This window comes from Pseudopodoces humilis, chromosome 5 (assembly GCF_049639895.1).
Source record: "Pseudopodoces humilis isolate 2021_Gansu_Grassland_sample_001 chromosome 5, ASM4963989v1, whole genome shotgun sequence".
Lineage (NCBI taxonomy): Eukaryota > Metazoa > Chordata > Aves > Passeriformes > Paridae > Pseudopodoces > Pseudopodoces humilis.
The window spans coordinates 20,845,634-20,872,841 of NC_142204.1; the positions used below are offsets into that span (position 1 = coordinate 20,845,634).

General features: G+C 39.9%; 1 protein-coding gene across 2 annotated transcripts in view; it reads left to right on the top strand.

Moving 5' to 3' along the window:
• Positions 1-11,385, top strand: part of CRY1 (cryptochrome circadian regulator 1) — a 38,971-nt gene extending 27,586 nt beyond the window's left edge. Inside the window, exons 5-14 of one of the 2 annotated variants that reach the window (XM_005527535.3) lie at positions 1,226-1,314; positions 1,887-2,027; positions 2,123-2,434; positions 4,851-5,002; positions 5,110-5,312; positions 6,074-6,175; positions 7,220-7,312; positions 8,455-8,526; positions 8,626-8,733; positions 10,715-11,385. In XM_005527535.3, the coding sequence (XP_005527592.1) occupies positions 1,226-1,314; positions 1,887-2,027; positions 2,123-2,434; positions 4,851-5,002; positions 5,110-5,312; positions 6,074-6,175; positions 7,220-7,312; positions 8,455-8,526; positions 8,626-8,729 (1,268 nt within the window). In that variant the 3' untranslated portion in view covers positions 8,730-8,733; positions 10,715-11,385. The remainder of the gene's footprint in view (positions 1-1,225; positions 1,315-1,886; positions 2,028-2,122; positions 2,435-4,850; positions 5,003-5,109; positions 5,313-6,073; positions 6,176-7,219; positions 7,313-8,454; positions 8,527-8,625; positions 8,734-10,714) is intronic. The other variant, XM_014256649.2, reaches the window with a different exon arrangement.
• Positions 11,386-27,208: the final 15,823 nt, after the last annotated feature.

Consider the following 27,208-nt stretch of genomic DNA (forward strand, 5'->3'; position numbering starts at 1 on the left):
AGAAAAAAAGATAATCGACTCTAACTTTTGGTTGTTTTCTGGTAAATGAAGTGTCAGGTCAAGCTATACTGAGTATTGTTTGGCTTCTTGTAGTACAGCATAGCTGATTTCCCAGGGTGCCAAATAATCATTAAGCTATTAATTAATAGTCTTTGATGCTTCATTTTGTATTAAATACACTTTGTATCTTTGTGCTTCAGGTCATTAATCTGTCGTTTAACAAACTAGTTTTAAAAAAGTGCCCTCTTTTCTTGATATACCAAAAAAGATAGTAATGAGACAATTAATTACTTTAGATGGTTCGGGGGGGGGAAAGTCTTAGATTTCTCTAAATGAAATTTTAAGCAATTGTGTCAGCTATGGTCCTGTGAATCTCCTCATCTCTTTCCTGTTTCCCCACACATCCCAAAATGCAAGAAAACATGGTATGACCTCCAAACTGCTAACAGAAGGCTCTGGACAGATTTTGGTTAACCTGTGACTGCCCTGTCTAGTCCATTTGAACTCTCACAGAATAGACTTTGTTTTTTAACGCCTTTATAAGAAAAGATGATCTCACTATGCAGTGGTTAAACTATAGGCAGACATGTTCTCCCCTGCATCTGGTGAGCAATCTTGGGGCAGGTGGGAGGGTTGGGAAAAAATCTGATTACCTTCATTTTATCTTTCTTTTGTGGCTCAAGTACATGTTTATCATCAGATTAACAATCTTTGTTAGTTAAGTTGAGGTCAGTGATATCTAGGAACGTTCTGAAGATGGCACTCACGTTTTTACTGTGGTGGAAAAGTTTTTAGACATTCTGTAAATTACAAAAGTAATTGTTGCTTGTTAGTAGTAATTAAAAAAAAAAGGTTATAGTTTTAGGATAACTTGCATATTGCAGATTTGGTAAATGATAAAGGGGTCATTTCATGGGGAAAAAAAAAATGGAAAAAAAAAAACCGACCCCCAAAAAAAACCACCCCACACCACCAGAAGAATTTGGACTGAAGTATAATGTATATTAATATAAATGTAAAGGAAAAACTTGAGTTTTGCTGCAAGTTAGAGGTATTGGATGTGCTTTGGGAAGACTTGGTCTCATACCATTTTAAAGCACAGTTTCTCTTGTGTCCAATTTAGGGTTTTTCCCAGGATGCAGTAGTCAAGTATCAATATGCTATAATTTTGTTGCCTTGCAGAGTAAGCAAACAAGCAATTTCCTTGTTTCAATTTGTCTTTCAGGTTTTGACACAGATGGGCTGCCTTCTGCAGTATGGCCAGGGGGAGAAACTGAAGCCCTCACACGATTAGAAAGACACTTAGAGCGAAAGGTATGTTTCAGATTACTGCAAGCCTGACATATCTGGGAAACATAGTTGCTCTTTTTAAGTTAGGCTGCGAAACCTAAAGGGATTTGGGCAAGTCGTGTTAGAGAAAAAATCAAACACACAAACTTGAACTCAAGGTGTTAATGATATAAATCAATAGTTTATTTTTAAAGATAATAGATAATCTTTAATATGAATTTTAGAGACAGTCTGTTTTACTCTTCTGTACTAGAAAAAACTAAATTTATTTTTGAAATAATTTTATTTGAAGCATACATTTTATAATTTTGAAGGGGAATTCCTCTGACAACTAATGTATCACTAGTTGTCTAGGTTTCCAGTGTATTGAAAAGAAAGGCACAAATAGGTCTGGAAGACAGTCCATGCCTTCTGCATTGAGTTGAATTACCTTCTAGAGATTCTTCTGTTTCAAAAGGAGCACCTGTGTATTGTAGGTGACCTGACCATCTGTCCAGTGTTTGGATTCAGTTACAGACAATGTGTGATTTCCCCCTTTGTTTCTCTGTAGCCTCTAGTCTGATTTTGCGGTGTGGGTTTTCTTTTGTTTTTTTAAGGCTTGGGTAGCAAACTTTGAAAGACCAAGAATGAATGCAAATTCCCTCCTGGCAAGCCCTACGGGGCTTAGTCCCTACCTCCGCTTTGGCTGTTTGTCCTGTCGGCTCTTTTACTTCAAGTTAACGGATCTGTACAAAAAGGTAGGACTTCTGTGTAGTCAGATATATATTGTTAGATGCCATGGTTTTCCGCTATTTCTCCTAATAAAATGTTTTTCTTTAATGATGATCTTCAGGTAAAAAAGAACAGCTCCCCTCCCCTCTCCCTCTATGGCCAGCTGTTATGGCGTGAATTTTTCTACACAGCGGCGACTAACAATCCACGGTTTGATAAAATGGAGGGGAATCCTATCTGTGTTCAAATTCCATGGGATAAGAATCCTGAGGCTTTGGCCAAATGGGCAGAAGGCAGGACAGGTTTTCCTTGGATTGATGCAATTATGACACAACTTCGTCAGGAAGGTTGGATTCACCATTTAGCCCGGCATGCTGTAGCGTGCTTTTTGACTCGAGGTGACCTCTGGATTAGCTGGGAAGAAGGAATGAAGGTATTTTTTCTTGTTCTTGAATTTCTTAAAGTATCTGTTAAAGTTTCAGATAGTCATCCTAGAATTGTTACTGTGTGTGCTGTAAGTTGAATTTTAAACCTTAAATTGTGGGCAAAACTAAATCAGTTCTGATAAACCAGGTGTGCTGAAATTTTTCCTCTTGGATCTTCCCTTTTATTGAAACGTTAAGAGTGTTTCTTGCAGTCAGAATAGGTCTGAAATTCTCTTAAATTTGAGATTTCTTCTTAAATCTTTACAAGTAAGCATGGATAACTATTGTAATCTAGATTTATTTTTTTCCCAGTCATTCTGTGTATGAATAATTTCTTTTCATGTCTTGCATCTGCTTCCCTGCAAAGGGGAACAGAGAAAACTGAGAATGTCCCTTCAGCAATTTCTGTCACTTTGCCCAGTGTTAGAACTGTGAGTAAAGGCAACATGATTTGGCTGAAGGCTCAATGCTGTTAATTTTAAGCAAGTATAAGATGCTGAAGTTCAAATTTAATATGTCACGTTTTTGAGGAAAACAATGGAATAATTTATTCTTGCTAATTAATTGAATCAATTTTACATTTTTAGAAGGGTAGCATAACTTTTACTGAGCAATAATAATCTATGAAAAATTGAGAATCAGAGAATTTTATTTTTGAAATCTAAAAAAATTTAATTTCCATCAGGATTTTGACCCCATATTTCTATATGTATATAATCATAGGAGATTTCCTTTCTTAACAAATCAGTTGTAAGCAAACACCTTTCAGTTTAAAAAAATTTGGTTACTTCTGCAGTTCACAAATACAGACATTGAAGATTCACATACATGGGTAACTCATGGGTATATTACAGATAAATTACTCTGTAAATTATAGATACATGGCAGCTTGTTCTTACTTTTGCAATAATACAGATTCATGAAGGCCCCAATCTTGTGCAGTGGAAATATGTTCAACTCAAACTTCCTTAGGTAGCAAAAGTTAATCTGGCCTTCCATGTGGTGTTATTTCCAAAGTCTTACTACATGGCAGCATCTAGTGGAATAACTGTGTGCTAACACACTTCCTGTTTAAAGATCTTGTTGCATTATGAGTCACCATCTATTTGAAATGTTTTTTGAAAGCATTTTAAGATAAATCCTAGTTTTTCAAAACAAACTTTTTTCCCAAGTAGTTGCAGATATTTATTAAAATATACTTTTGTAACACTTATTCACTGTGTACTGTGGAATGAATGCCTTATTGAGTATATGGAGAGAGAGATGGAGAGATCATTGTTTAATGGTATTATTACCTTACTTAGATCTTATATAGGAATTATATTAGTTGAAGTTGGGTGGCAGTACCAAGGTGCTGAGTTTTTACTGCCTTAGCATGAAGACAGATGGTTGCTTTGGAAAATTTGGAAATGGAAATCAGAACTTGCAAAAATATGTATTAAATAAGTATCTGTTCTTAAAACTACTTCTAGGTACACTCTTTTTATAAAAGGTCCTTGAGCATTGTCCTTCACAGAATGAGGCTTTGCTCTGTTTTTTGTCAGTCTGCATTGCTGTGATCTGACTGAGCAGATAGACTTCCTTTTGTACAAATTGATACTGTCTGTGTTGAAGATGAAAAAACAATCAGTGCTGGAAGCTTGAATGTTTCATAGCTACTGAGCTCCTGATTTAAAGTAAAACCCTTATAAATCTTTAACTTTCTCATGTTTTGTTGAGGGTTTTTTAAATTGTAATGGGGTAGCAAATTAGAATTAAAGTGTTTGGAAGATTTCTTTTTTTTTTTTTTTTTGGTCTTCAGACCAGAATTCATTATCTGTCACACCACCCTTCAGTGTTCTTGGTGGTTCATAATGCCTCCAAGAATATGAATGTGTTCTCAAAACTGTGACTTGCTAGATTGACTATTTGCTTTTAAAAGCACAATTTCTGCATGTTTGTTCTGCCCTGAAACTCTTGAATTCTACTCTTGGGATTCCTCACGTAGTGAAAAGTGCTGTGGAAGTTGAGGTATTCAGACCAGCAATTTGAATTCAAAATGTACTTTGTATGTTCCTTTTATATGTTTTCTGGAATTTTGCAAAGTTTACTCAGCTGTGATGTGATGAAGCAATTCTGAAAACAGCAAATGCCACTTGGAAGCCATGAGTCTCCAGCCGTCCTTTGGGGATTTATTTTTCAAGGATGTGTTTATGTAAGATTGTGTAGCTTCCTGTGATGTTTACAGGATAAAATCCCGGTTTTGATTTTTTTCTTTTGTTCTTGGGTTTGGTATTAAGGCATTTGTAATTGCATATTGAGCATTCTGTGAATGCTGCCAGGTAGGAAAGAGCTTAAATCAGAAACTCGGGAGCTAATGCTGAAAGAGTAGGTGTACTGAAGGTGTGCCATGCCTAGACTAACTTGTTGCACTGCTTTCATAAGGTCTTTGAAGAGCTGTTACTTGATGCAGATTGGAGTGTGAATGCTGGAAGCTGGATGTGGCTGTCCTGTAGTTCCTTCTTTCAGCAGTTTTTTCACTGCTACTGCCCAGTGGGTTTTGGCAGAAGAACTGACCCAAATGGGGATTATATCAGGTAACTCACAATCCAGAAATTGCAGTAATTGATTCATGGGTTGCTTAAATTACCTAGCAACTTTATACTTAACATGACCTTTTTACCTTTTTGTTATTTTTTTAAAGACGTTATTTGCCAGTACTTAGAGGTTTTCCTGCAAAATACATCTATGATCCTTGGAATGCCCCAGAGAGCATCCAGAAGGCTGCAAAATGTATTATAGGAGTTAATTATCCCAAACCAATGGTAAACCATGCAGAGGCAAGCCGTCTGAATATTGAGAGGATGAAACAGATCTACCAGCAGCTTTCACGATACAGAGGACTGGGTATGATTATAGAATATTTGCTTTAGTTAGTTATTTAAAACTTCTCTCACCTTCTAGCAATTAATAATTTAGTCTCATAGCACTGAGAATCAGGTCTAAGTTCAGGGTGGTGACCAGGGTTTGTATCCAAGTAAATATTATATACAACTGAGAAAGGAAAGAGTTTGAGGGGAGTACCTGTCCAAAATATTGCCTGAATTTATTTTTCTGTGGGTGTTTAGAAGTGTTTTTGTTAAGTTGGGCCTTTTGTGCATTCTGATAAGCTCTTGTACAGTTAAGTTTTAGCAGCAGTGATTAGAAATTTAATATGGTTTCTAACTTCAGTGATACTGTATCTGCATATGCAAATGATGTTGCAGAAGTAGGTGCCAACCCAGCCCCTGGTGGATTCTTCCCCTTTGCTCCAAGAGGTAAACCAGGTGCATTGTACTGCTCAGGAAAGTGTGAACAGTCAGTATGTTCAGATATTAATTGCTGCACTTAAACTCAACATACTGGATATGTGTAACTAAGGAATATTGGAAAAGTGATGCAGAATATGATGTAGAAAAATTTAAGTTAAGTAAATGTGAACTAAAATTGTTTGGCAAGAAACAGGAAAAGGCAAGACAGAGAGGTGTTCTGTCATAAAATAAACCACTCAAGGTGTGAGGGTGGAGAATTTGCTCTTGCAAGGGAAACAGAATGCTGCACTTGATTTTTTTTTTTTTTTTCTTCCCCTCCTTGCTATCTTTCTTAAATATATTTATTTTCATTTTTAGGTCTTCTTGCAACTGTGCCTTCTAATCCAAGTGGAAATGGAAATGGTGGCCTAATGGGCTATTCACCAGGAGAAAGCATTTCTGGTTGTGTTAGTACAGGAGGTCAGTCAAATTCTTTCAATACGTAGAATTATTGGGACTGAACTACATGAACTTCTTTTATAATGCCCTTGCCATTTTGTATTATAAAAAAGAACTGCTTTCATATGACAATTTTGAGTGCAAATCACAGATATTTTCTAATTTATTCACTGTTTGGTAGTATTTGTTTATAGACATTGTTAAATTATTTATTTGATCTCAAACACACAAACATTTTTCACCTATGTTTTTTTCCCCTCCAAAAATTATTTATTAACTAGTATCAAACAATTTGATTTCTAAAGCATTTGTATGTTATTTTCTCCTAGAAGTGCATAAGCATCCTGATATTTATAATAAGGAGTGACTTATGACCTTTCAAGTGAGAATTATTAACTTTTAAAATATTCTAATGCTGGTGTTAGATTACATACTGGAATTTATTTCTACAAAATAAAAACAAGAACAGTATTAAGATTGAATTAACCCATAGTGTATTTTAAATACTTAAATACTATATACACCTTAGACTCTTCAATATAAAATGATACAGCAGAACTGGAAATCTGCATTATTGCAGTTATTATTACAGGTTTTATATTCTTCATAGGCTTTAGTCAAGGTTAGAAGCAGATTGTGGAGGAAGATGGACCTTACTGTTCTTAGCCAGTACTGTTGTCCTAAAGCTTTCAAATACAAACTCCTTAAAGCTGGGTGCTTGAGCTTTTATTTCTTATACATTTAGGACCTGTATAAAACAAGAAGGGTTAATTTTTTAAAAATTAACATTATGTGCACTCTTTTCTCTTTAAAATGCATTAATGTATACAGGTACTTATGCATTTCTGATGTGAAAAGCTTTCCTTTTGTAGGAAGTTCAGTGAATTTTGGAAGACAAAAACTATTAGAGCTTTGGACCTATAATGAGGTGGTTTGAAAAAGAAAGTTTAAAAGCCACAATAAGCTGCCTATCACTTGAAGACAGGGGTAAACCCCCCACATTTTAGATCCCAGAACTGGAGTTGTACCTTCTGTTATGTTTAAATCTTCTCCCTGCCTCTCCAGGAGCTCAACTGGGAACTGGTGATGGTCATTCTGTTGTTCAGTCATGTGCCCTGGGAGACTCTCATACAGGAACGAGTGGAATTCAGCAGCAAGGTATTATGGCAGTGCCTGTCTGTAGAGGATCTCCAAATCCTTGCAGCTATGGAAAACCAGACAAAACATCAAAATAGCATGGATAGATTTTGGGTGACAGCTGCTGTTTGCAACATGAACTGACCTTGTTTCTGTTCTTGAAGCATAGAAATTATTTCTTAGTGTGGACTTGCTTATCTTGTCATTTTTATCCTTAAAGTGCTCATCTAGAGAAGTGTTTGTATGTTTTGAGTGGGAGGGATCGCAAGTATGACTAAACAAAAAATAATAAACAATATCCTAGGCTACTTTAAAAGAAACTGAAAACCAGAAGTTCACCTTCGGTATTGCATAGCAAAATTTGTATGTTATCTTTTCCTTGATTTCACTACCACTCTTTCCATATATAATTCAGTTCCACAGTTTTGTGTGGATAGTTTCTAATTGTGGAACCAAATTTTTGTTAACTATACAGAACCTTAAGCTGTGGTTTGTGATAGATCCAATTTGCAATGAAATTTAACCCAACTGTTTGTTTCTTTGCAGTCTTAACAGAGGTGGTGTGTTTACTGATCAGGAAAGGCTGTAATCTGTGTTTTGTTTAAGCACCCAGAACGTAACCGGAACACGACAACTGTTCAGCACAAGAAACCTTGCAACTGCTTCTGCTGATTGCACTATTCATGCAGAACACTCAGTTTCAAGGTTGCCAGTAGATAGTTTACATGAATCAGAAGGAAGTTCTCATCTTTCTTTTAAGTTACTTGCTTTTTTTGTTTTTCCACAACTAAGTTATGCCGGGGATTCATTAGCATTGCTATAACAAAATAATAAAGAGGATAAGGAGACTTGGCAGAAGTAATGTTTGGCTATACAAGCATTCTGCTTGTTGCAAATATAATGCATAAATATGTAGGCACTAAATGTTGTTCACTCTGCAGATATAAGTGCATATATGTTTAACTGCTGCAGACTACCACGAGGCTTATTTTCCTTTTGCATAAGTACTCTTCTGCATTCAGGATAGTTTCTGGCAGGATTTTTCTTGATGATGGAAAATAAATCAATTGGCTCCTTTTTGTTGTTGTAAAGAACATAATTTTACACTTGCTTGCAGCTCTTAATTTTATGTAGTATAATGAATATCTACTGTATCTGAACAGGTTACTGTCAAGCAAGTAGTATCTTACACTATGCTCATGGAGACAATCAGCAATCACACTTATTGCAAGCAGGTAATTTAAACAACAACAACAAAAAACCCCCAAACACTTTTCTTGGATATATAAGGGTGCAATAGAGTCTTAATGTAAACACTGATTTTAAATTATCAGGAAGAACGGCCCTTGGTACTGGCATTAGTGCAGGGAAACGCCCAAATCCAGAAGAAGAAACTCAGAGCGTTGGACCAAAAGTCCAGCGACAGAGCACAAATTAAACTGGTAAGATCTGAGGCACCTTAAAGTTATCAAAGTTCTGTACAAATTTTGTGTCTGTGATAACATTCATGTCACTGCAATGCAAAGGATCCTGAGCTATTGCTGTAAATAGTTCTTTTCTGGGGACTGTACAAACAGTACGAAATTCTGGCTCTAAGAGTTTGTGAAGTATGAGATAGGAAGCAGTTGCAAAAATAGAGCCAGACTGAAGATTATCAGACACAGATCCAGGTGTTAACGAAGGGAAGATGGATAAACTGTGGATTTAATACATTAGCAGAGCTGCTTAAGTAGCTTCAGTTACTCTCTGCTTCCACATCTCACCTGAAGTTGTGCCAGTAGCATTGTTTGTGTGAATGTATGGTGACCTGAATCAGGAGACTAAGACAACTTAAAGGGAAGAGCTTAGGGCCTGGATTAGTTTAGATATATAAGTGGACTAATCGGAACGTGTTTCAGAGAGATACTGCCAAAAATGTGCAAAATGCTGATGTGGTTCTTGAGTGTGAAGATGTAGGGACAAGTAAGATTTGAAGATGCGAGCCTTTGTCATTGGTCCGTAATTGAAGCAGGTTACTCAGACTGCCCAAATTTGTCAAGCTATGATGAAAAAGACTTGAATTTGGAGAAGGCATTGTAGATGGATACACACAAACAGGTGTGAAAATGTGGAGAGAGCAGCAGAAAACTGGAGAAGGAGGTGTTCTATGTGTAAAATTATTAACACAGAGAAGATAAGTCGATTGTGGTTTTTGGATAAAGTTAGGAATAGGATAGAGGAAAGAGAAGGCCAAAATTGTTATACCTCTTCCCTCAGTATGCTTGTTTTGAGAGGAACAAGGAAGATGGCCTGAAAAGAAATAAGATTAGAGAGTAATTACTAAGGAGGCAAGCCAAATAATTGAGGACTGTCTGAAATGAGGGGACAGGATTTCAAAACTGGGAGTACAGCTGCAAAGGTTAAAGGTGACTGAGATGTTAAAAAAACCAAGTGGAGCATTGCTCATTATGAAATTTGAAGAATAAATAAGAATAGCACAACAAGCGAGTTAATAGCACATGGAGAGACATTGTTGGAACTGGAAAACAGGGAATTCATACAACAAGTTTAGGAGATACATTTATCATCTCTAGAGATAAAAAGGGAAATTCAGTCTACTTCATTTGGTTTTGACAGCAAGATCTAATTTTGCTTGTTATACAGTGGCAGCACTTTGTCAAAGTTACTGTGGTGCATTAGGAGCAATTGTGTTGTACTGATTTGATTCAGTACAGAGCCACAGCATTGTTTCCATAATGCTGTCAGTTGAGGAAGTGAGCCGAGACCTTAGTGAGTGATCCATCTGCTATTTTCTCACATACTGGAAGCCCTGTAAACTGCTTCTGTGTTGTCAAACTGATTTCTGTTACTTGGATGGACCTGAGTGGAACATAATTCCAAGACAGTCTGTGTTTCAGTAGCTGTCTAATCCTTAGTATGTGTAGATTCATTCAGCATCCATGTTTTGTATTGCAGAATTCCTTAGGTGCTCGTGTCTGTGTAGAAGAAGTACCTGCAGAGCGAACGTCTGGTTCCTGTCTAAGCTCTTTTTCAATTGAGAGACAGGTTGGAGGGGTTTTTAGTTTGGCAGAGAAGATGATTTTGTTAGGGGTGTTCAAAGCATCCTGCAAAAGCATTATAGTCAATACAAACATCAGCCAAGATCATACTCAAAAACACTGCTGGCAAAAGGTTGTGCACTTCTGAATGGCACTAAAGTACCAGAGCACAGAGGCTTTTGTTGGGTTTCTCTTATTTTGTTTCCTTGTCCTTTTAGCCTCTAAGGTGAGAAATAAGAATTCTGAGTATTTGGGCCAGTACAGACTGGGACAGGGCTTCCTGCATTGAGAAGGGGGGAAACAGTATTGGTCCCCTGAATTACTTCTGTCTTCAAAGACTCACATCAAACTGCTTAAGAATATTTTTTTTCTTTTTTTCTTGCAGCTTGATTGGAAGAGAAGTTTTCCACTCAAAGAACACATGGGACAAAATTCCTGCTACTCTGTATTGGAGCTAAAGTGTTGTGAGAGTTCATGTTCTAAAATTACATACTTTTTCATAAATTATTTTCAATTGTTCTCAGTTGTTGTAAACAAGTCCAATTTTTGGAATGCATTATTTCTAACTGGCATTTCTATGGTTTTTAACTTTTTAATGACTCTTTCACAAAGGGCAAATTGAGTTTTGTATATAAAGTATTTGGTGAAGAATTTGCTAACTTATTGTAAATAAAAATATTCATGATTAGTGATAGACCCATCAATATATTTTTGATAATCTTTCATGTATATGGTAGTAGGAAAAGCTATAGTGCTGTTCTGAAAAACAGATGAAAATAGAGAGTTGGAAGTTTTTAAATTGTTATTATTTTTAGATTCCATATTTGAGCTCTGTATGATCAACGTCATATTTTCATAATGTAAGTGCTTAGGACTGTGTTTAATCAAATACAGTAGAGTTGTAACCATAACTAATCACATCTGTATATAAAACACATGCCAATTTTAGTCAAGTTGTAAGATTTTCATGTAAATGTCCAGTCCTTGTATTTCTCAGTTGCCTTGTTCAGTAATGACATACCATGTTAATAAAAGAAAATTGTATATATAGATACATATGTTTGTCTTTTGTGTGCTCTATTGCTCCTGCTTATATTTCCAAACAGAATCATTTCAGGAAAGAAGAGAAATACTCTTTTTAGACTTAATCTGGAAGTCACAAACAGTGAACTATATTACCTTTTACTTTCAATTTTCATGATACTGAAGCAAAACAATATTCAAATTATCCAGACATTTTTCTTTGAACTGCATGTATGTATTCTGGCCATTAAAGGGTTTTCACCCTTTTTAATGTATTTATTAAGTGTTCCTTCACAATCTAGGTGTTTGGGTTGGTTTTTTTCCCTGGCTATAATTACAATTTGCTTGATAGCTGTGAAGTCTTTCTTGCAATGCATTTAATTTGCTGCTTTTTGAGGCTGTTGATTTCAGACTTCCATGAATGCTTAGTCAATACTGTCTCAAATGTTTAGAGCAGTTGTATCTAACTGTTTTCTCAGACCATTAAGATCTTTGAAGAAGCAGCATGAATTTGCATATTACTAGGTTAATTTCCTACTCGAATGGGTGCCCAAGTTAAAATCCTAGAACATCCTGAGTTGGAAGGGACCCAGAAGGATCACCGAATCCAACTTCTGTCCCTGTGCACCACTATCCCCAAGAATCTCATGCACCATGTACCTGAGAGCATTGTCCAAATGCTGCTTGAACTCTGTCAGGCTTGTGCTGTGACCACTTCCCTGAGGAGACTGTTCCAGTGCCCAACCTCCCTCTGGTGAAGAATCTTTCCCAGACATCCAACCTAAACCTCTCCTGACACAACTTCAGGCCAGTCCCTCAGGTCCTGCCACTGGTCACCACAGAGCAGAGATCAGTGCCTGCCCCTTCTCTTCGTCTCACAAGAAGTTGTAACTGCAGTGAGGTCTGCCCTCAGTCTCCTCCAGGCTGGACAGACCAACTGACCTCAGCTGCTCCTCACACGGCTTTCCCTCAAGGCCCTTAACCATTTTGTGCCCTCCCTTTGGGCTCTCCGAGAGCTTTAGATCCTTCTCATTTTGTGGCACCCAGAAGTGCCCCCAGCACTGGAGGTGAGGCTGTCCCAGAGCAGAGGGGACAATCCCCTCCCTTGCCTGGCTGGCCATGCTGGGTCTGATGCCCCCAGGACAGGGCTGGCCCTCCTGGCTGCCAGGGCACTGCTGGCTGGGGTTCAACTTGCCATCAACCCCCAGGTCCCTTCCCGTGGCACTGCTCTCCAGTATCTCATTTGTTATTGGTATTAATTCTAAAGCGAGAGGAGTTAATTATCCTATTCTTAGTATCACATTGGTGACTTCTAGACAAGGGGCACTTCTGTGTACTGGTTTAAAATTCAGATTAGATTTTTGGGTTAATGGCATATGCAGCAGAGTTCTTGTGGCAGAATAAACTACCATGGTGCTAGATTTTAGATTACAGTTGTTAATGTAAATATCTCTGCATACTGATTTGTATACAATGGCAAAATCAAAAACACCACTAAGAAAATAGAGGTATGTCTATTGAGGTAGACAATGTTTGAAATTGATGAAAAAACTCAGTGGTGAGAATAGAGAAGCAGATGCTAAGTATTTTCCACAGATCAATACAAGTAAAATGGAAGGGTTCCCTAGGGACATACATAATAAGGAGAATAAACAATTCATTTTTTGTTTAAATAGTCTTGAAAATAGAAAAAAAAAAATAGGCCTAGACTGCCTTAAGACATGTTTTACTCTGTCAAGATAATGCTATTTTTTTTCTGCTAACCTTATATTAAAAAAAACATACCTTCTAAATTAAATATTCCACCTAAATTTTTTTAATTATTAGGCTATGAAACTCCCACAGAGAAACTTCATCAAGTTAAGAACTTCTGCTTAAATATTACCTTCCCCTAACCACTCTAAAAGTTTAATAGGTGAAAGAAGAAATTTCCTAAGGAGTTTATTTTTATGGTAAGTAAATACGGTTTATTTTTAATTCCCCCCTTCTTAAGTGCTGAAGTGAGTATTCCTCTACTTGGTGTAGGCAAATCCTTGTGTTTGCAGAGGAAAAATCTGTGGAGAGTGCTGTTTCACTTGTGTGCTGGCTTGAAGGAGTTCTGGTGTCAGGACTGGGGTGGAAAAAACAGTCTGTGATTAGTTTAGTGTGTGAGAGAGAAGTTGCCTACAGAGTAGCAAGAGCCTTATAAAAGCCCTTCGCCTCATATTCTTCCCCTCCAACCTACTAAGTGCTGTGACCACACAAATAAATAAAGGGCGAAGGCTTTGCACATTAAAAAATTACTAAAACCATTGCGACATAGGGTTTTTCTCCCCACACCCCCGTTACCCAGTTGTGATTTTTCAAGAAGCAGGACATGTGCTATAAATCCAGTATGCAATAAGGGCCAGGATGTCGTTGCTTATTAGATCTCTACTCCAGAAATGGAGCTTAAAATATGCCTCAAAGTTCTGTTCCCAAGGGATTTAGCTGGCCCTTCCCTGGGCTGGTAGGAGATGGAGAGAGGAGAGTTTGCAGACTTGTGGTTTTTGGAAACAAAAAAAACATACTCTGGAAGCATGCAGGAACAACTTTAGGGGATATTTGGGATAAAAAAAAAAAAAAAAGAAAAAAAAAGTTTTAAAGTGTCTTCAAGCATTCAGAACTTGATCGTTTGCAAAGGAATTTTGTGGGACCCGTCTTGTACTGGTGCTACCAGTAGAGAGGTTTTTTGAAAGGAGGGGAACAAAAGGAGTTAAAAACTCAAAGCCCTTGAGGTTGCCGGGGTGTGTTTGTGCCGGTGCTGGCTGGGGCAGAGTTAATTCACCTTTTTTGGGAGCTCCTGGCAGGGAGCGGCGTTGGATTCGTGCGGGAAGCGCGGGTTTGTTGTGGCTGGGCCGGCAGGGGGCGCTGTGAGCGCGGCCCTGAGGGAGAGCCCGGGCCTGGGCACGGAGCGAAGGCAGCTGCTCGTCACCCCGAGTGTTGTGGTGACAAAGCACTCCGGAGAAGGGAAAATACGTGGGAATTATAGAATGGCTGCATAATAGCTACCCTCTGCTTCCCGGGGAAAGAACAAACCTCTTCTTACTCTGGAAGTTGCTTTTCAGGAACGCTGCCGTGTGTGCTTGCCTGCACAGAAATACAGTCTCTTTTTCAAATGCACTTTGCCTGGAGATTGTTTCCAAAAGCCAGTTCTTAAGTATGGTCGAGCTATTACCTATTTGAAATGTTTACTGGGCTGTTGCTGGCCCCGGGGAGGCTTTTTGGACAAGAGCATGGAGCCAGGACACCTGAGATCCAGGTTCTTGTGTGCTCCATCAGAAGCTAAACAGACTCATGTAAGGATCTCTCCATTCCCAAAACCTTCGTGCACAGGCTCTTGCTGGCAGCCGTGTTACTTTGGATTAGATTAGATTAGATTAGATTAGATTAGATTAAGCAAGAAACAAAGAGAGCCTCCTTTCTCTTCTTTGTGTTTCTAATTTCCGATAGAAAAGTGTTCTTTGGGCAAGAGTTGCTGCCCTTAAAGGACTAAGCAAATGAAATTCTCACACTTCACTCACTACCTCAGCTTTCAGCTCCAATGTTTATTGCAGGTTTTTTTTTTCCCCAGAAATTTAAAGTTTCAAAAGTGATGAAAATTTCTGAGGGGGAATTTGCATTGATACAAAAAGCACAAGGAAATTAAAAGCAGACATAGAGAAATAATTTTAATGTTGATTTCAAGGGATCTAAGCTCCTGCTTTTGAATAGTGTGCAACGCAAATGCAAAATTAATTCAGTATTAAACTAAAGAATGCAAGTAGAGTTGATTTCAATATTTATTTACAAAAAGACAACAGAGGCATAAAAGAAATGGAAAAGAGACTCAGAAGGAGATTCTTTCCTTGGGATGCTGTTCATTTGCTTGCTTGCAAGAGGTCTTAGTGAAAATTTCAAAAGCCAAAACTCTTAAAGAAAAACTGCAAGAGGCCAAGGTGCGGCCAATGTGCAGGACTGCATCCTACAATCTGTGGTAAGTGGAAACTTGTGCACCTGATGCAAGGTAAATTATACTTTTCTCTGCTTTTCCTACCCCTGCTAATTACACAAAACAGAAGAAGATAATCTTATTAACTATGACTGTTCTGACTGGGAGTAACCAATAAGCATATTAGTTAATAAGAGCAATTTATAAGCAGCAATTGCAGAGAGGGAGAATTTTCTTCCGGTCTGTTTGGCTTTTTAGAGCTTCAGACCATGTGGTCATCACAAGGTTTTTCATTATCTGGACCATACTTTTTTATCAAGTACCCTTCACCCTGACCAAGCTAGGAATATTTGTAAGCAATGTGCTCTTTACCTGATAGTGGTGGAAACACAGCCCTGTTCTGAGGAATGGCTTGCACCAACAAACATCAATGATATTGCATTCAGACTTCAGAATGGCTGCTACACATCCAGGAACAGGAGATTTCAAGGAAGCTTGGGAAATGGATGGAAGGAAGATGGTGGAAGTAGGAAAAGATTTTTGCAGAAGCCTTAGGGAGGGAAGAAGGACAATTAAAGGGATGGTGCAAGGAAAGTTGCCATCTGAAGGAAAGAAGAAAAAAAAAGGTAAGAAATGGAAGTCCATTGGTAGGTAAAGGTTTATGGATAAATTTACCATCCATTATGCCTTGGCTAACTGGATAATTGTTCTGTTAAAACATAGCCTTTTTTTAAGAGGGTGAAGAAGGGGAGGAAATAATCCTTGCAGGTATTTTAGGTGCTACACAATGTTACGAATTTCTGAAAATATTTGCATTGCATAGGGATTTCCAAGTGCTTGTGGATTTTGATGGATTTGGTCCCAGTTCTACTGCCAGCCCCTCCAGGAAAGAAGAGTTCTGGGGTAGCACACTGGGCTTTTCTCCCTTCTGCAGGGGAGCTGCCCCAGGTGCTTCAGCATCCCTCTTGTGTGCTCAGCAGAGCTTGTCTGGGACTTAAGGGACTGTCTTGCCTCATGCAAAATGTTTGCATGTGTATTTTTTTGCAATTAGTGGAGTCAGGCCTTGATTTTATTTGTGACCTCAAATGCTACTAAGCACTTACTGATGAGGGGTCCCTTCCTCTGCTGTGGCTCCTGTTGCTAGACTTCTGCCTGAGAAGCTGGAGCTCATCAGAGGCTTTTTTTTCATGTGTGTTGAGGGTGAAAAAGCTGGAATTTTAGATACTTGTAGAGGCTGTGGTGTTGTGTGGTTTTGGCAGAGCTCTATATAAATACATCCTGCAGCTCTGCTCCTGGGTAGCAAGGGGAGCACTGAGGTGGCTGTGCAACAAAAGCCACTTGCAGGGCAGAAATACCTTGTAGTCACTCAGAGTAATTCAACTTCCAAGAATGGTTCTTAATTCTCCCTATGGTTCTCCTCCCTGCCCCACTGTGGCCCAGGTCACCATAGGGAGAATTAAGAACCATTCCTTAGTTTCTTGTAGCTGCCTGGTCTTGAGCAAACAGCAGCTTGCTGGGAGACACCTTCCATTAATGGGGTTCTTAGTGGGCTCCAGACAAGACTTAGAAGCCTGCAAATGGTCCCACTTTGGAAAGCACTGGCTTAATCCTCTGGTTTAATGCTGAAAGTGTAACATAAACATGTAAAAACCCCAAATCAGCTCACAACTGGTAATGGCAAAATCACCTTAGTGCAAACTTGAAGGTATTATCTGAAATATTTGTTGGGGGTTTATGCTCCATACTATAAAAGATCACCCAAAGTAATGAGGCCTGTAAATAGAAGAAAAATTATTGAAATGTAATCTTTATGAAGGTGTAGAATTTGTATTGCAAGGCACTTTGTCATGTACTTACAGGCCTAATCAAACCTGTGTTTGTAGATCCAGATAAAGAATAATGCAATTTTGAAACCCCTGAAAACAGCACTGCTTGATGAGCTCTCATTTAATTCACAGTTTGCAAACACCAAAAAAATCCTGGGCTGGTTCTCAGGCTACATGTGTATGTCCCTTGGAACTGGTGGGCTGGGAGAATGTGCACTGGTGAAAGAAGACACTCTCCTCTTACTGCTGTTGTTAATATATGTGGAAAATCCTGCCAGAAATGAAGCCATGGGAGATGGGAATAAGCCAAGACTTTCAAATTTGAACACCTGACCTCAGGGTCTAAATCAGATTTAGATGGTTTCTAAATAATTGATGACAGCCAAATGTAGTCAGTCTCAGTTTTGAGCTATCTGTTTCTCATCTAACACTGATAGGCACATAGCCTCTTTCACACAGGTGCCATGGGTGTGTAGCTCCTGCCCAGATTCAATCTAGTAACTCTTTACTTGGGCCTCTGCTGGCACACTGACAATCTCCCCATAAGCAGGATAGGCAATAAAATACACAGGAGTGTGAGTTTGCTGTGAAGTCTGTGTCCCAGGTTTGTGTCTTCCCCACCATGATGTGCACAGAGCCTGGAGTCTTTCCTCTGGCTGCCCTAGCACATGCTCCAAGTTTAGAGAGTTCTCTGCAGGCAGAGCCAAGCCTCAGTCTGTAGCCCTTTTGCATTGTTTGGTGGGTGCTGTTATGAGTTAGTGTGATTTATGTTTTACTATCACTCCTGCAAGAGCTGGCATCATTGTATGGAGCATATTTACAATGGAAAGAGATTCCTGTGGCTTCACCGAGGTGGTGGTGGATTCCATTCCCCATGTAACTATTTTTATCAGATGATCTGGGATTTTATCAGATTTTTATCAGATGATCTGAGTTTCTGTCTCTACAGCTATCATGACATGATGCATTTTAATGTGATAAATATTATGATCTGTAAGTTTCTTTCAGTATCCAGTGCCTGAAAAAGGAAACCTAGGCCCACCCCCACCCAAGGAAATCTTTCTAGTTTGCAAGAGCACTCATTTTCAAGCCAATCTCTTCTCCCAGGACAGGAATAAATGAATGGGTCCTTTTTTCTCTGATGCTAACTGCAGTCTGACGGTTGTGGTGTCTCCACTGGATGCTGGAGGCAGGCAGGGGTGTGATCTCTTCCTGCTGGAATCCCTGCCATGCTGTGTCTTATGATGAGAACTCGCTGGCAGAGTTTCTCTACAAGCTCTCTCTCTAATTTTAATTTGTAGTTCTTGTGCCCATCTACACACAGCAGACTAGACTGTGCTGCTTCTAATTAAGAAGCTAATTTCAAAATATCTCTTGAACCCTTGACCTTCAGAATTCCCTCAGATGACACCCCTCTGATCTACGGAGGGCTCCCTCATGGGTTGCCACTCGTCATGCAAAAATAGGTAGGCTGTAATTTACAAATATTTATAAAGTTCTGTTCTGGGTAGTTGAAACTACTGTTAATTGCTCATGATTTCAATCCAGACAGCTGGTTTGTTTTTTTGTACTGCTCCCACAGGAGAAGTTTCCTTTCTCCCTGCCTCAAACCCCCAAAGGCCTGATGGTTTGCATAGTATATTGTCTCTCTGTGGAGTTCTCAGTAGCACTTGACTGAGTAGCAAGGGCGACCACAGCTTGTTCCAGGCATTGAGACAGAGGAGACAATATGTAAAGCTTTTTGGCTTTGAAACTTTGGGAATGACTGCACCAGGAGCTGAGTGAGCACAGGGAGGAAGCAGAGTTGTCTGGTGGGGCTCTGAGCGACGTGTTAGACCTTGTTAGGAGGGTAGATGTTATAAAGCCTCTTAAATGGTAATCTGAGGTTAGTAAGGATCCACCTTTTCCTCAAACTAAATCTCTGAAGGTCAGAAGGGATATTCTTCACTGCTGCAGAGCACATTTCACCAGAAAATTATGCAGGAATACATAGATCCCCCTGGAAAGCCAGGAAGCAGGAGTGGCATAGAAAGGGAATAACAGGAAAGTTGTTAATACTTTTCCTGAGAGACATGTAAGAGACAGTATTGGGGGCAACAATAAATCCATAAGGTAATCAAAGACCATGTAATTACAAGAATGTTGTGAACAATTTAAACACAGCAAAGAACAAAAAGACAGAAGGAAAGAAATCTTCTCTATACACACATATATATGAGTGTGTGTGTATGGCCTTGTATATAAAAGGAATAGAGGGTCAGTAAAAGCAGCAGTGCTCTTGAAAGGAAAGATTGATGAACTGGATATTGCTGTGGAATGAATGTCTCATTACAGATAGCAAATGAAAAATGGTCTCTGAAAATGGGAAAAAAATTAGGAGGAACTGAACTAAATTCCAGGCAGCAAGAAAGTCAAAGCATCTTCATATAAGTGGTGAAATTACTCCAGCTGCATTTGTGGAACCACGGCACTCAGCAGTGGCCTCCTCCAGCTCCATGACCCTCGCAGAGGGAGCAACCTCTTCCACACAGCTGAAGCTTGGGCCCAGGAGGAATGTCTGGATTGGGTGCAAGAGAGGTGAATATGGGCTGTGGCATCCAACATGCAGGGTCTAGAAACCAGAGTGGTTGCCTCTATAGCTTGGCAGGGGTTTCACTCCCAGACCTTAGTTGTATCTTAGGATAGGCAGGATGCAGCTGGAAGCAGTGTGTAATGGAGTCTTCCAAAGGGTAGTCAGTCATTCCTGGGTGACCTGATATCTTCTTTATGTCAGGACATTGTTTTGCAAGCAGGGTGAACCAGGCAGGCTCAGTCTCCCCACTTCACGTCACGGCTTTACCAGCCCTGCTTGGCCAGCAAGCCTGGCAGCTCCCAACCCTCAGCTGTGTCTGGGGAAACAGGGAATCATTAGGGCATGAGGAATAACTCAAACCAAGCAAAACCTAAGTAGTCTACAGCAGGAGCCAGCAGTGTGGTATCTTTCGGTCAATTCATGAATGAAGGAATGAGAATATGCCAGACCCAAAGTCCCCACAGCAAGAGGAGATGCCCAGTGGTTTGAGCTTTTGGTTACACACTCATGGCTGCACAAAATTCAGTGCATTGTGGTGCCTTAGGCTCATGCTAAGTGTGACATATATGATTTAAGTTACTTTTTGTTTCAAAGAACTGCTCATTTCAAGATGTATTTAGGAGAAACACAGTAGGTTAAACAAACAAAAAAAAAATCTATCCAAGAAGGAGGGTTATGTCTAAAGAAAGCTGGAAAAAACAAACAGATCAATAGTAATGTTGATAAGTTTTAATTGCAACACACAGAATAAAATGGAATGAAAATGCTTTAGATAGAAAAAGAGTTTATTTCAACAATTATTTCTAATATTCATCCTATGCCTGTTTATATTTGATATATTTTATGGAGTGAAATGTCCTCATTTCATTTTTAAATGTGGCTTCATGCAAATGAATTGTACCATCCACACATTTTTTTAAAAATAAAAGACTTTTGTAGCTAGTGGTTGTATTAATTAGGGAACGATGGTGGGAATCAGGGGAACATGCAAATATGTCCATCTGCTATGTATGGAAATCATTGTGTTGTCCGTTCCTCATTTATTGCTGCCTCCCTGTCTTTAATGGCCAAAGCTAATGACTACACAACTACAGAAAACACCAAGGAGACAGAGTACACCCAGTAAAACCCTCCAGCCAAACTGAAACTCCCCATAAGATCTCCATTAATTAAAATCTCTACAGATGGGTTCCCTTAATTGTAGGAAATGGAATACAACCCCTATAATTAACTCTCCGCTCAAAGGTTTTTTTCCCCCCCCAGCATCTGGAAGGAGCAGCAGTGATTGTTTGGCACCTCGTTGCTGGAGGGCGCGGCTGACTCTCCAGAGTGCCCCACTGCCCAGAGCCCCAACAAAACCAGTCTCATCTCTTCTCCCAGAGTCCTCCACAAACCACCATGCTGCACTGGGAGGTTTCTGCCTTTGCATGGGTCATAACACCATAACCGTATCCACTAGCACAATGCCTATTTCTCCTCGAATTGGAGAGAAGTGTTTTCTACCCTGGAGGGCTGGAGGGTGATCAACTCTCAGTATGCTGCAGCACACTGAGAAATGTCAAGATGTGGAGAAAGTGGCATTGAGGGATAGCCAAAGAAAGCTTGCTGCTCCCCTCAGAGCAGCAGGTGATCTTGGGGCAGACCTTGCCTTATAAGTTTTGTGGAGCATGTCTGTGTGGCACCAGCAGTACACAAGGAATGTCAGCCAATCCTGTGAGAATTTCTTCCTGTTTCCTGACTTTATTGTTTCTTCCAGAGCAGCTCTGTGTTGCATTTTCTCTCTGCTCTGTAGTTAAAAGACTTTGCCCAAATCTTCAGATTTCTGTCCTGGTTACTACCTCTTTCTTCTCTTCTGTCCCGCTGTCCTCTAGTTATTGCCCTTCTTTGCACACTTCATGTCCAATAATCATCTCAGTCTTATTACTCAGAGAGTTGTTTTCCCTCCATTAGCTGATCCACTATCCAGCACAGAATCCCATCTACTGTTCTGCCTTTCTTCTTCCATCTCCTTGAGTCAGTGTGCCAAAGCAGGGCACAAAATGCATTCTCCCCGTGGCAGCTGTAAAACTGTGTGTTTTGTTTTGCTCTTTTCCTTTTTGCTGCAGTGTGAGACTGTGGTGCAGTGAAGAAAACATCCCAAGAAGTGTAAGGTGGTGCCAGGCAAACTGAAAACTGTGCTCTGGCTTCAGGCTGCCCAGCATCCCTGGTCTTCTGGGACACCTTGTGTGTACTGCTGGTGGTGACACAAACTGAGGCATTGGGCATGGAGAGACACTGGTCCCTAAGGGAACTGTAAGTACTACCAGGAGCAGCTGCTGCAGAGAGCACTTTTCTACATGCCTTAGCTAAGGGTTGAATCATCATCCCTGATGTTAAATGTACTTGGGCTCTGCCATAGGGTGAACCACATGTGTGGAAGAAGTGGTGGTACCTGCCATACATGGTGGTTTTCAGCATCAAAAAAATGTATTTCTGGCCACGTACCAACTCACCTGAAGAAATGTGCTGCTTTTGGGGAGAGCCAGGGGATACCATCTGAAGAGAGGTAACACTCTAGGAGGGTTCCAGTAGACCTCTGGGCCTAGAAGCAAAGCAAATATTTGAGTTCACTCTGCAGATTTCAGCCCTTCCTAGTATCACTGTGGGACCTGGAGGATTTACTGCTCTCCTGAATACAGGGCAGTTCTTTAGAGCTACTTTCTGCCTGCTATGACTAGCATGGGTTCTGGTGTCTTGTCTTGGAGGAGCTTCCACACGGATCCTTTCTCTTGGGGCTCTCAGGTGTGTCAAAGCTGTTCTCATGGGAGTGTGGGACCAGCTGCAAAGCTGATGTGCATGGTGGCTGCAGAGGCTTCCACAAGAAATTGCAGCTCCTGCACAAGAGCACCATGGAGTGCAGAGAGCTGCCTTCCCCTTGCCAAAATTACTAAGAGAAAGGCCTCTGCTGGAAGTTCAGAGCACATCTAGTTCACAACTATCACAGACAAACAATCCAAGAGAAGACACAGTCACGCATGAACCTGAGGCAGGTGCTCTGAAACGACCTGGTGTTCTGCCATGGACTTGACTCGGGAAATGTATGTCATTTAATATGGGCTCTCCAGGCCAGCCTTGACCAGGAGCAGCACTTTCCAAAGGGAAGAATATGTCCACAGAAGAAGGGTAATATGAAAACAGCCACCAGATTTCCCTTTTAGCTACTCAGTATTTATTTTACTGCAGTGTGCAGTACCTGCACTGTACAGATCACTGGACACTTGTGCCGAAGGCATTTCCATGTTATGCAGCGCAGCACTGTATAAGGCAGATGTTTTACTGCTGCTCCCGATGCAAGAAAGCCAGTCACTGAAATACTGATGGCTTAATGTTCATATGTCTTTGCTTTGGTCTGCAGCAGCTTTGTCAGAGTTTTCAATCTATGGCACTTGGGTTTTTTCCTGATGTTTGGGCTGAGTCAGTTTAGGAACCCAACTCTGCTTTTAATCAGTGTTTTATAAAAGAGGGTTTTTTTCCCTTGGAAGTAAGTCAAGCATTATCAAGGTATCACTGAAGTCCCTCGCTTCCTGAGATGAGCTGTCAGCTGCTATGAAACACTAAGGTCTGCTGACTACTCTGCAGACAGTTTCAGGCATTAAAGAATTACACATTTTGCTCCTTGTAGACAAGCCAGACATCCTTCAAACTGCAAAGGTTCACCTTCAGGATGGGCAGCACTTTTCTGAATTGAAGGAGGATCCCCGTGCTTGTGTCCACACTAACCTGCATCCATAAGGCACTAACCTGCATCTCATGGGGACTTTGTCCAGTTTTCTACATTCACATATTCAAGAGCAATTTGGTTCATTCAAAAATGATGGAGTCCTCAGACTACATCCTCAGAAATTACATAGCTACTGTAAAAGGGTTTCACTGCAAGTCAATTTTGAAAACGGGACATGCCTGACAAAATAAGAAATAATAATAAGAATAAGAATAAGAATAAGAATAAGAATAAGAATAAGAATATGGGACATCATGCAGTGGGACATCATACAGAGTCCCAAGATGTCCATTTGTCACACTCATTGAAGATGATGTACTGTCGCTGTTGGACACGAAATAAGGAGTGTGAGTTCAGTTCCACAGCAGAAAGAGGATCATCAGTAGGGCTTTATTTTCACCTTTTGGCTCCTTTTTATAAGGTGTTCCAATACAGGTTTAACATGATTGGTAAAGGGAACACCTCTCTAGTCCCATTGGTGGAACAAGAAAAAACACACTCATCACAGCTCTACAATATTGTTTTGAGAACTAAAATTATTTACAAAAACAGTCCTTGAGAGAGAAATGTTCTCAAGAAACTTTCCCTTGGGAAGAGGAATTTTCACTGACAGGTTGAAAACTCAGACTCAGAAAATGAGGTCCACAATGTACCACCCCCTTTGCTCTTGTGCACAGTATTTACTTTCTATTTCTACACTCTCATCTCCTCTGGGCTGGCCCTACCTGGTCCTTCTCTCTGAGAGCCCATAGGAAGAGCAGTCCCATCTAAGCCATTGTTTCTGAATGCAGTGTTCTTAACAGAATGAGTTCATTCACCTGGCAGAGGGGTTTGTAGAAAAGTGCAGAACAGCATGTGGGGTGCAGCAGAACAGGTGTATGATTTACTAGAGACAAATCTAAACATGTGTTTAAGGGCACTGCTGGGTTGCTGCTGTAACCCCTCAATCACCAATAGACATGCAGCCAGATAATTTACCACCAGTCTTAATTGTACATAATATAGGATAAGCAAGACAAAAATCCCTTGTTTTTTGCTCACTAGCAGCGAGCAGTGGCTGTAAGCTGAGTCCCACATTGTTTCCTGCAGTCTGCACCACCCCAAGGGTGCCACAGCCTCCTCTACCCTGCATTGAGCCAGAAGTGGTGTAGAGGCACAGGTTACCTGTCTCCAGAGGGCAAGTCCTACTGTCACTGGATGGCCTGTTCTCTGAAAGGCTTGAACTGCTCAAAGGGCAGACTTGCTTCTCAGTGACATAAACAGCGCTTCTGCACATGCTTAAAGTTTGGATTGTAGCATGGGTGGACTTTCTTCATTCACTGCTTGCAAGAAGACTGATTTTAATTTTTTTAATGCTTTTACTTCTACCCAGTGTGTTTAATCTGCAGGAATGTACCCAGCAAGGGATTTTTCTTTATAGAGTTTAGCTAGCTATTTCAAGAGACTACTTCAAGAAAATTGCTATCTCACTGAATGTAGCCTGTAAACCTATCTGGTGACCTAATTAATTTTGCTAAAGTCTCTCTAGTAGAAGCATTTCCTACACAAAGGCAAGGTACCCACTGTCACCCAATGAATTTTTAAATGCCTCTGGTTTTTTTTCATTTTTCTTTAACTTTTTTTTTTCATTTTTATTTGTTGTTGAGCCATCAGATATCATGACTGGAATATAAACTTTTCTATCCACTGCCTGTGTAAGAGTGTAAAACTGAAAGTATTGATTCAATTGTACACTCAGTTTCTTAGAGGCTGTCTAGTGGCTGTTGCTTTTCTACTGCTTACTGAGTGAAAAGCAATTCTGCTTAGTTTTTCCTGCAGAAGGTATCCTGCTGGCTTTTCACACCAGAGGCTTGTTCCCAAGGAGTGGAGTGATGAAACTCATAGGAGTTTCATCACTGATTTAATTAATTTTTTGTAACTCTTCATTTTGTAAGGTGGGTTATAAGCAGTAAGGTGACAGTCTGATCCTGTCTGTACTAAAGTCAGCATAAAATGCTAATGGATTTTGGTGTCACTGGGTTAATTTATTCATTGTAACTGTATTTGCAGGGTGGTGATGACTGTGCAACAGCCCTCATACCTGCCCTGGCATAGGCATAGACACAGATTCTAGTCTAAAATCCTTATCCATAATCATGTAAGAAATCACTAGATTTAACAGACTTACCAACTCCACAAAACCAAAGCACAGCCTGGCAGTTTTCATATCAGTCATTCAAGGAGTGACCTGTGCATGCCCAGGCATCTCCACCCAGAATAATTTCTTAGGTGTAAAATGGCAGGCTGAAATCATCCAACATAAAAGGAAACACAGTGTGTCAAAACATGATAATCTTCAGACATTTAACTTATCAGTTATTGGAATGGATACCTGTCTTTCCCAATGATCTCTCTGGTGAATGGAAACTACTGCTTTTTTTCTTCAGCTTTGTCCCATGCAATGCTATAATAAAAAGTAAATAAAAGTGAAATATATTCACTTCTCAATTGAGTAATGCAAACTTTAACTGTTTTTCATATACCAAACTAGTCTTATATATTTAAATCTGCTTTCTGTTTCACTTTTTACCATTGATGTGTTACAGTAGGCATGAGCCTGACATAGAAAGGCAAGGAAAAAGAGCCTTGCATGGACTGTGCTTCTGGCTAGTTTGATTCGTTGATGTCACTCTACATCTTGACTTGCTCTCCCTCTGACAGTACGTAATGTTTCTCACATGAGACTTGCTCCTTTTTGTAGTCCTGCTAGGGAGAATTGTGTGCAGTGGCATTTTTATAAATGTTCATGTATGCTAAATGAGCCATTCTCAAATACAAGCCATTTGGTCTGAAAGGGGAATTTAAACCTGGGAAGAAGCAATGGGACTAGAAACACTGGAGAACAGCAGTACTTGCCACTAGCTAAATGTAGCGAAAAGATAAAATTATTTTGTGGAAATAACTCCACAACTCTTTTCAAAACTTCTGGGGCCAATCTCATTAATATTTTTAATTTTGTGAGGTTCCAGTGGAAATATTGATGCACAAGAAGGCACAGACTGAGAGTCAGTGACTCATCAGTCTTATTTTATAGATTGCCTCTGCCTCTCAGTTCTTCTAATCAAATATTCATTGCAGGGAAATGCCCTCCCAGTGCATCCTTGCTGGTTTATTAGAATCCCCTCACCTTTGGCTCTCAAACTTCTCCCACAGATCAAATGGAGCAGACTTCTGCTTCTTACCCAGGCAAATCTTCCAGCAGCTCCCCAGGTCTGTACACTTTGGGCGATATTGAGCCCGAGGTGCTGCTGAGATCCTGCTGGCTTTGCTGTCAGCCACGGGAGAAGCCATGGCAGCTTCCGACTGAAGAAAATCCTCTATCAGTGCTCAGAGCCCTAGCCTACAAACTCAGTGAAAGTTGTTGAAATTCAAAGAGGACTAGTCTCCTGTTGGAGTGAACTGGAGCAATGGCAGTAAATTAAAAAACAAACAAGGAAATGTACCGAATCACACCACTAACAAAAAACAGCCCACGTCTTCTCCAGCTCCACAGATAACTTTCCATGTGGGCCTAAGTCAAATGTAAGCAAAGTCCAAAGATTACATCTACCACTTTTCTCTGATCAAGACAAATTTAGTCTAATGTTATCTGCCTTTCCTAAAACCACATTGCCTTTTGGCCTCCTTTTGTTTCTGCATCTTGAGTATTATTTTCTCCAATATCTGTTTGAAAAAAGTGTACATGATAGAGGTCAGACTAATGAACTGTA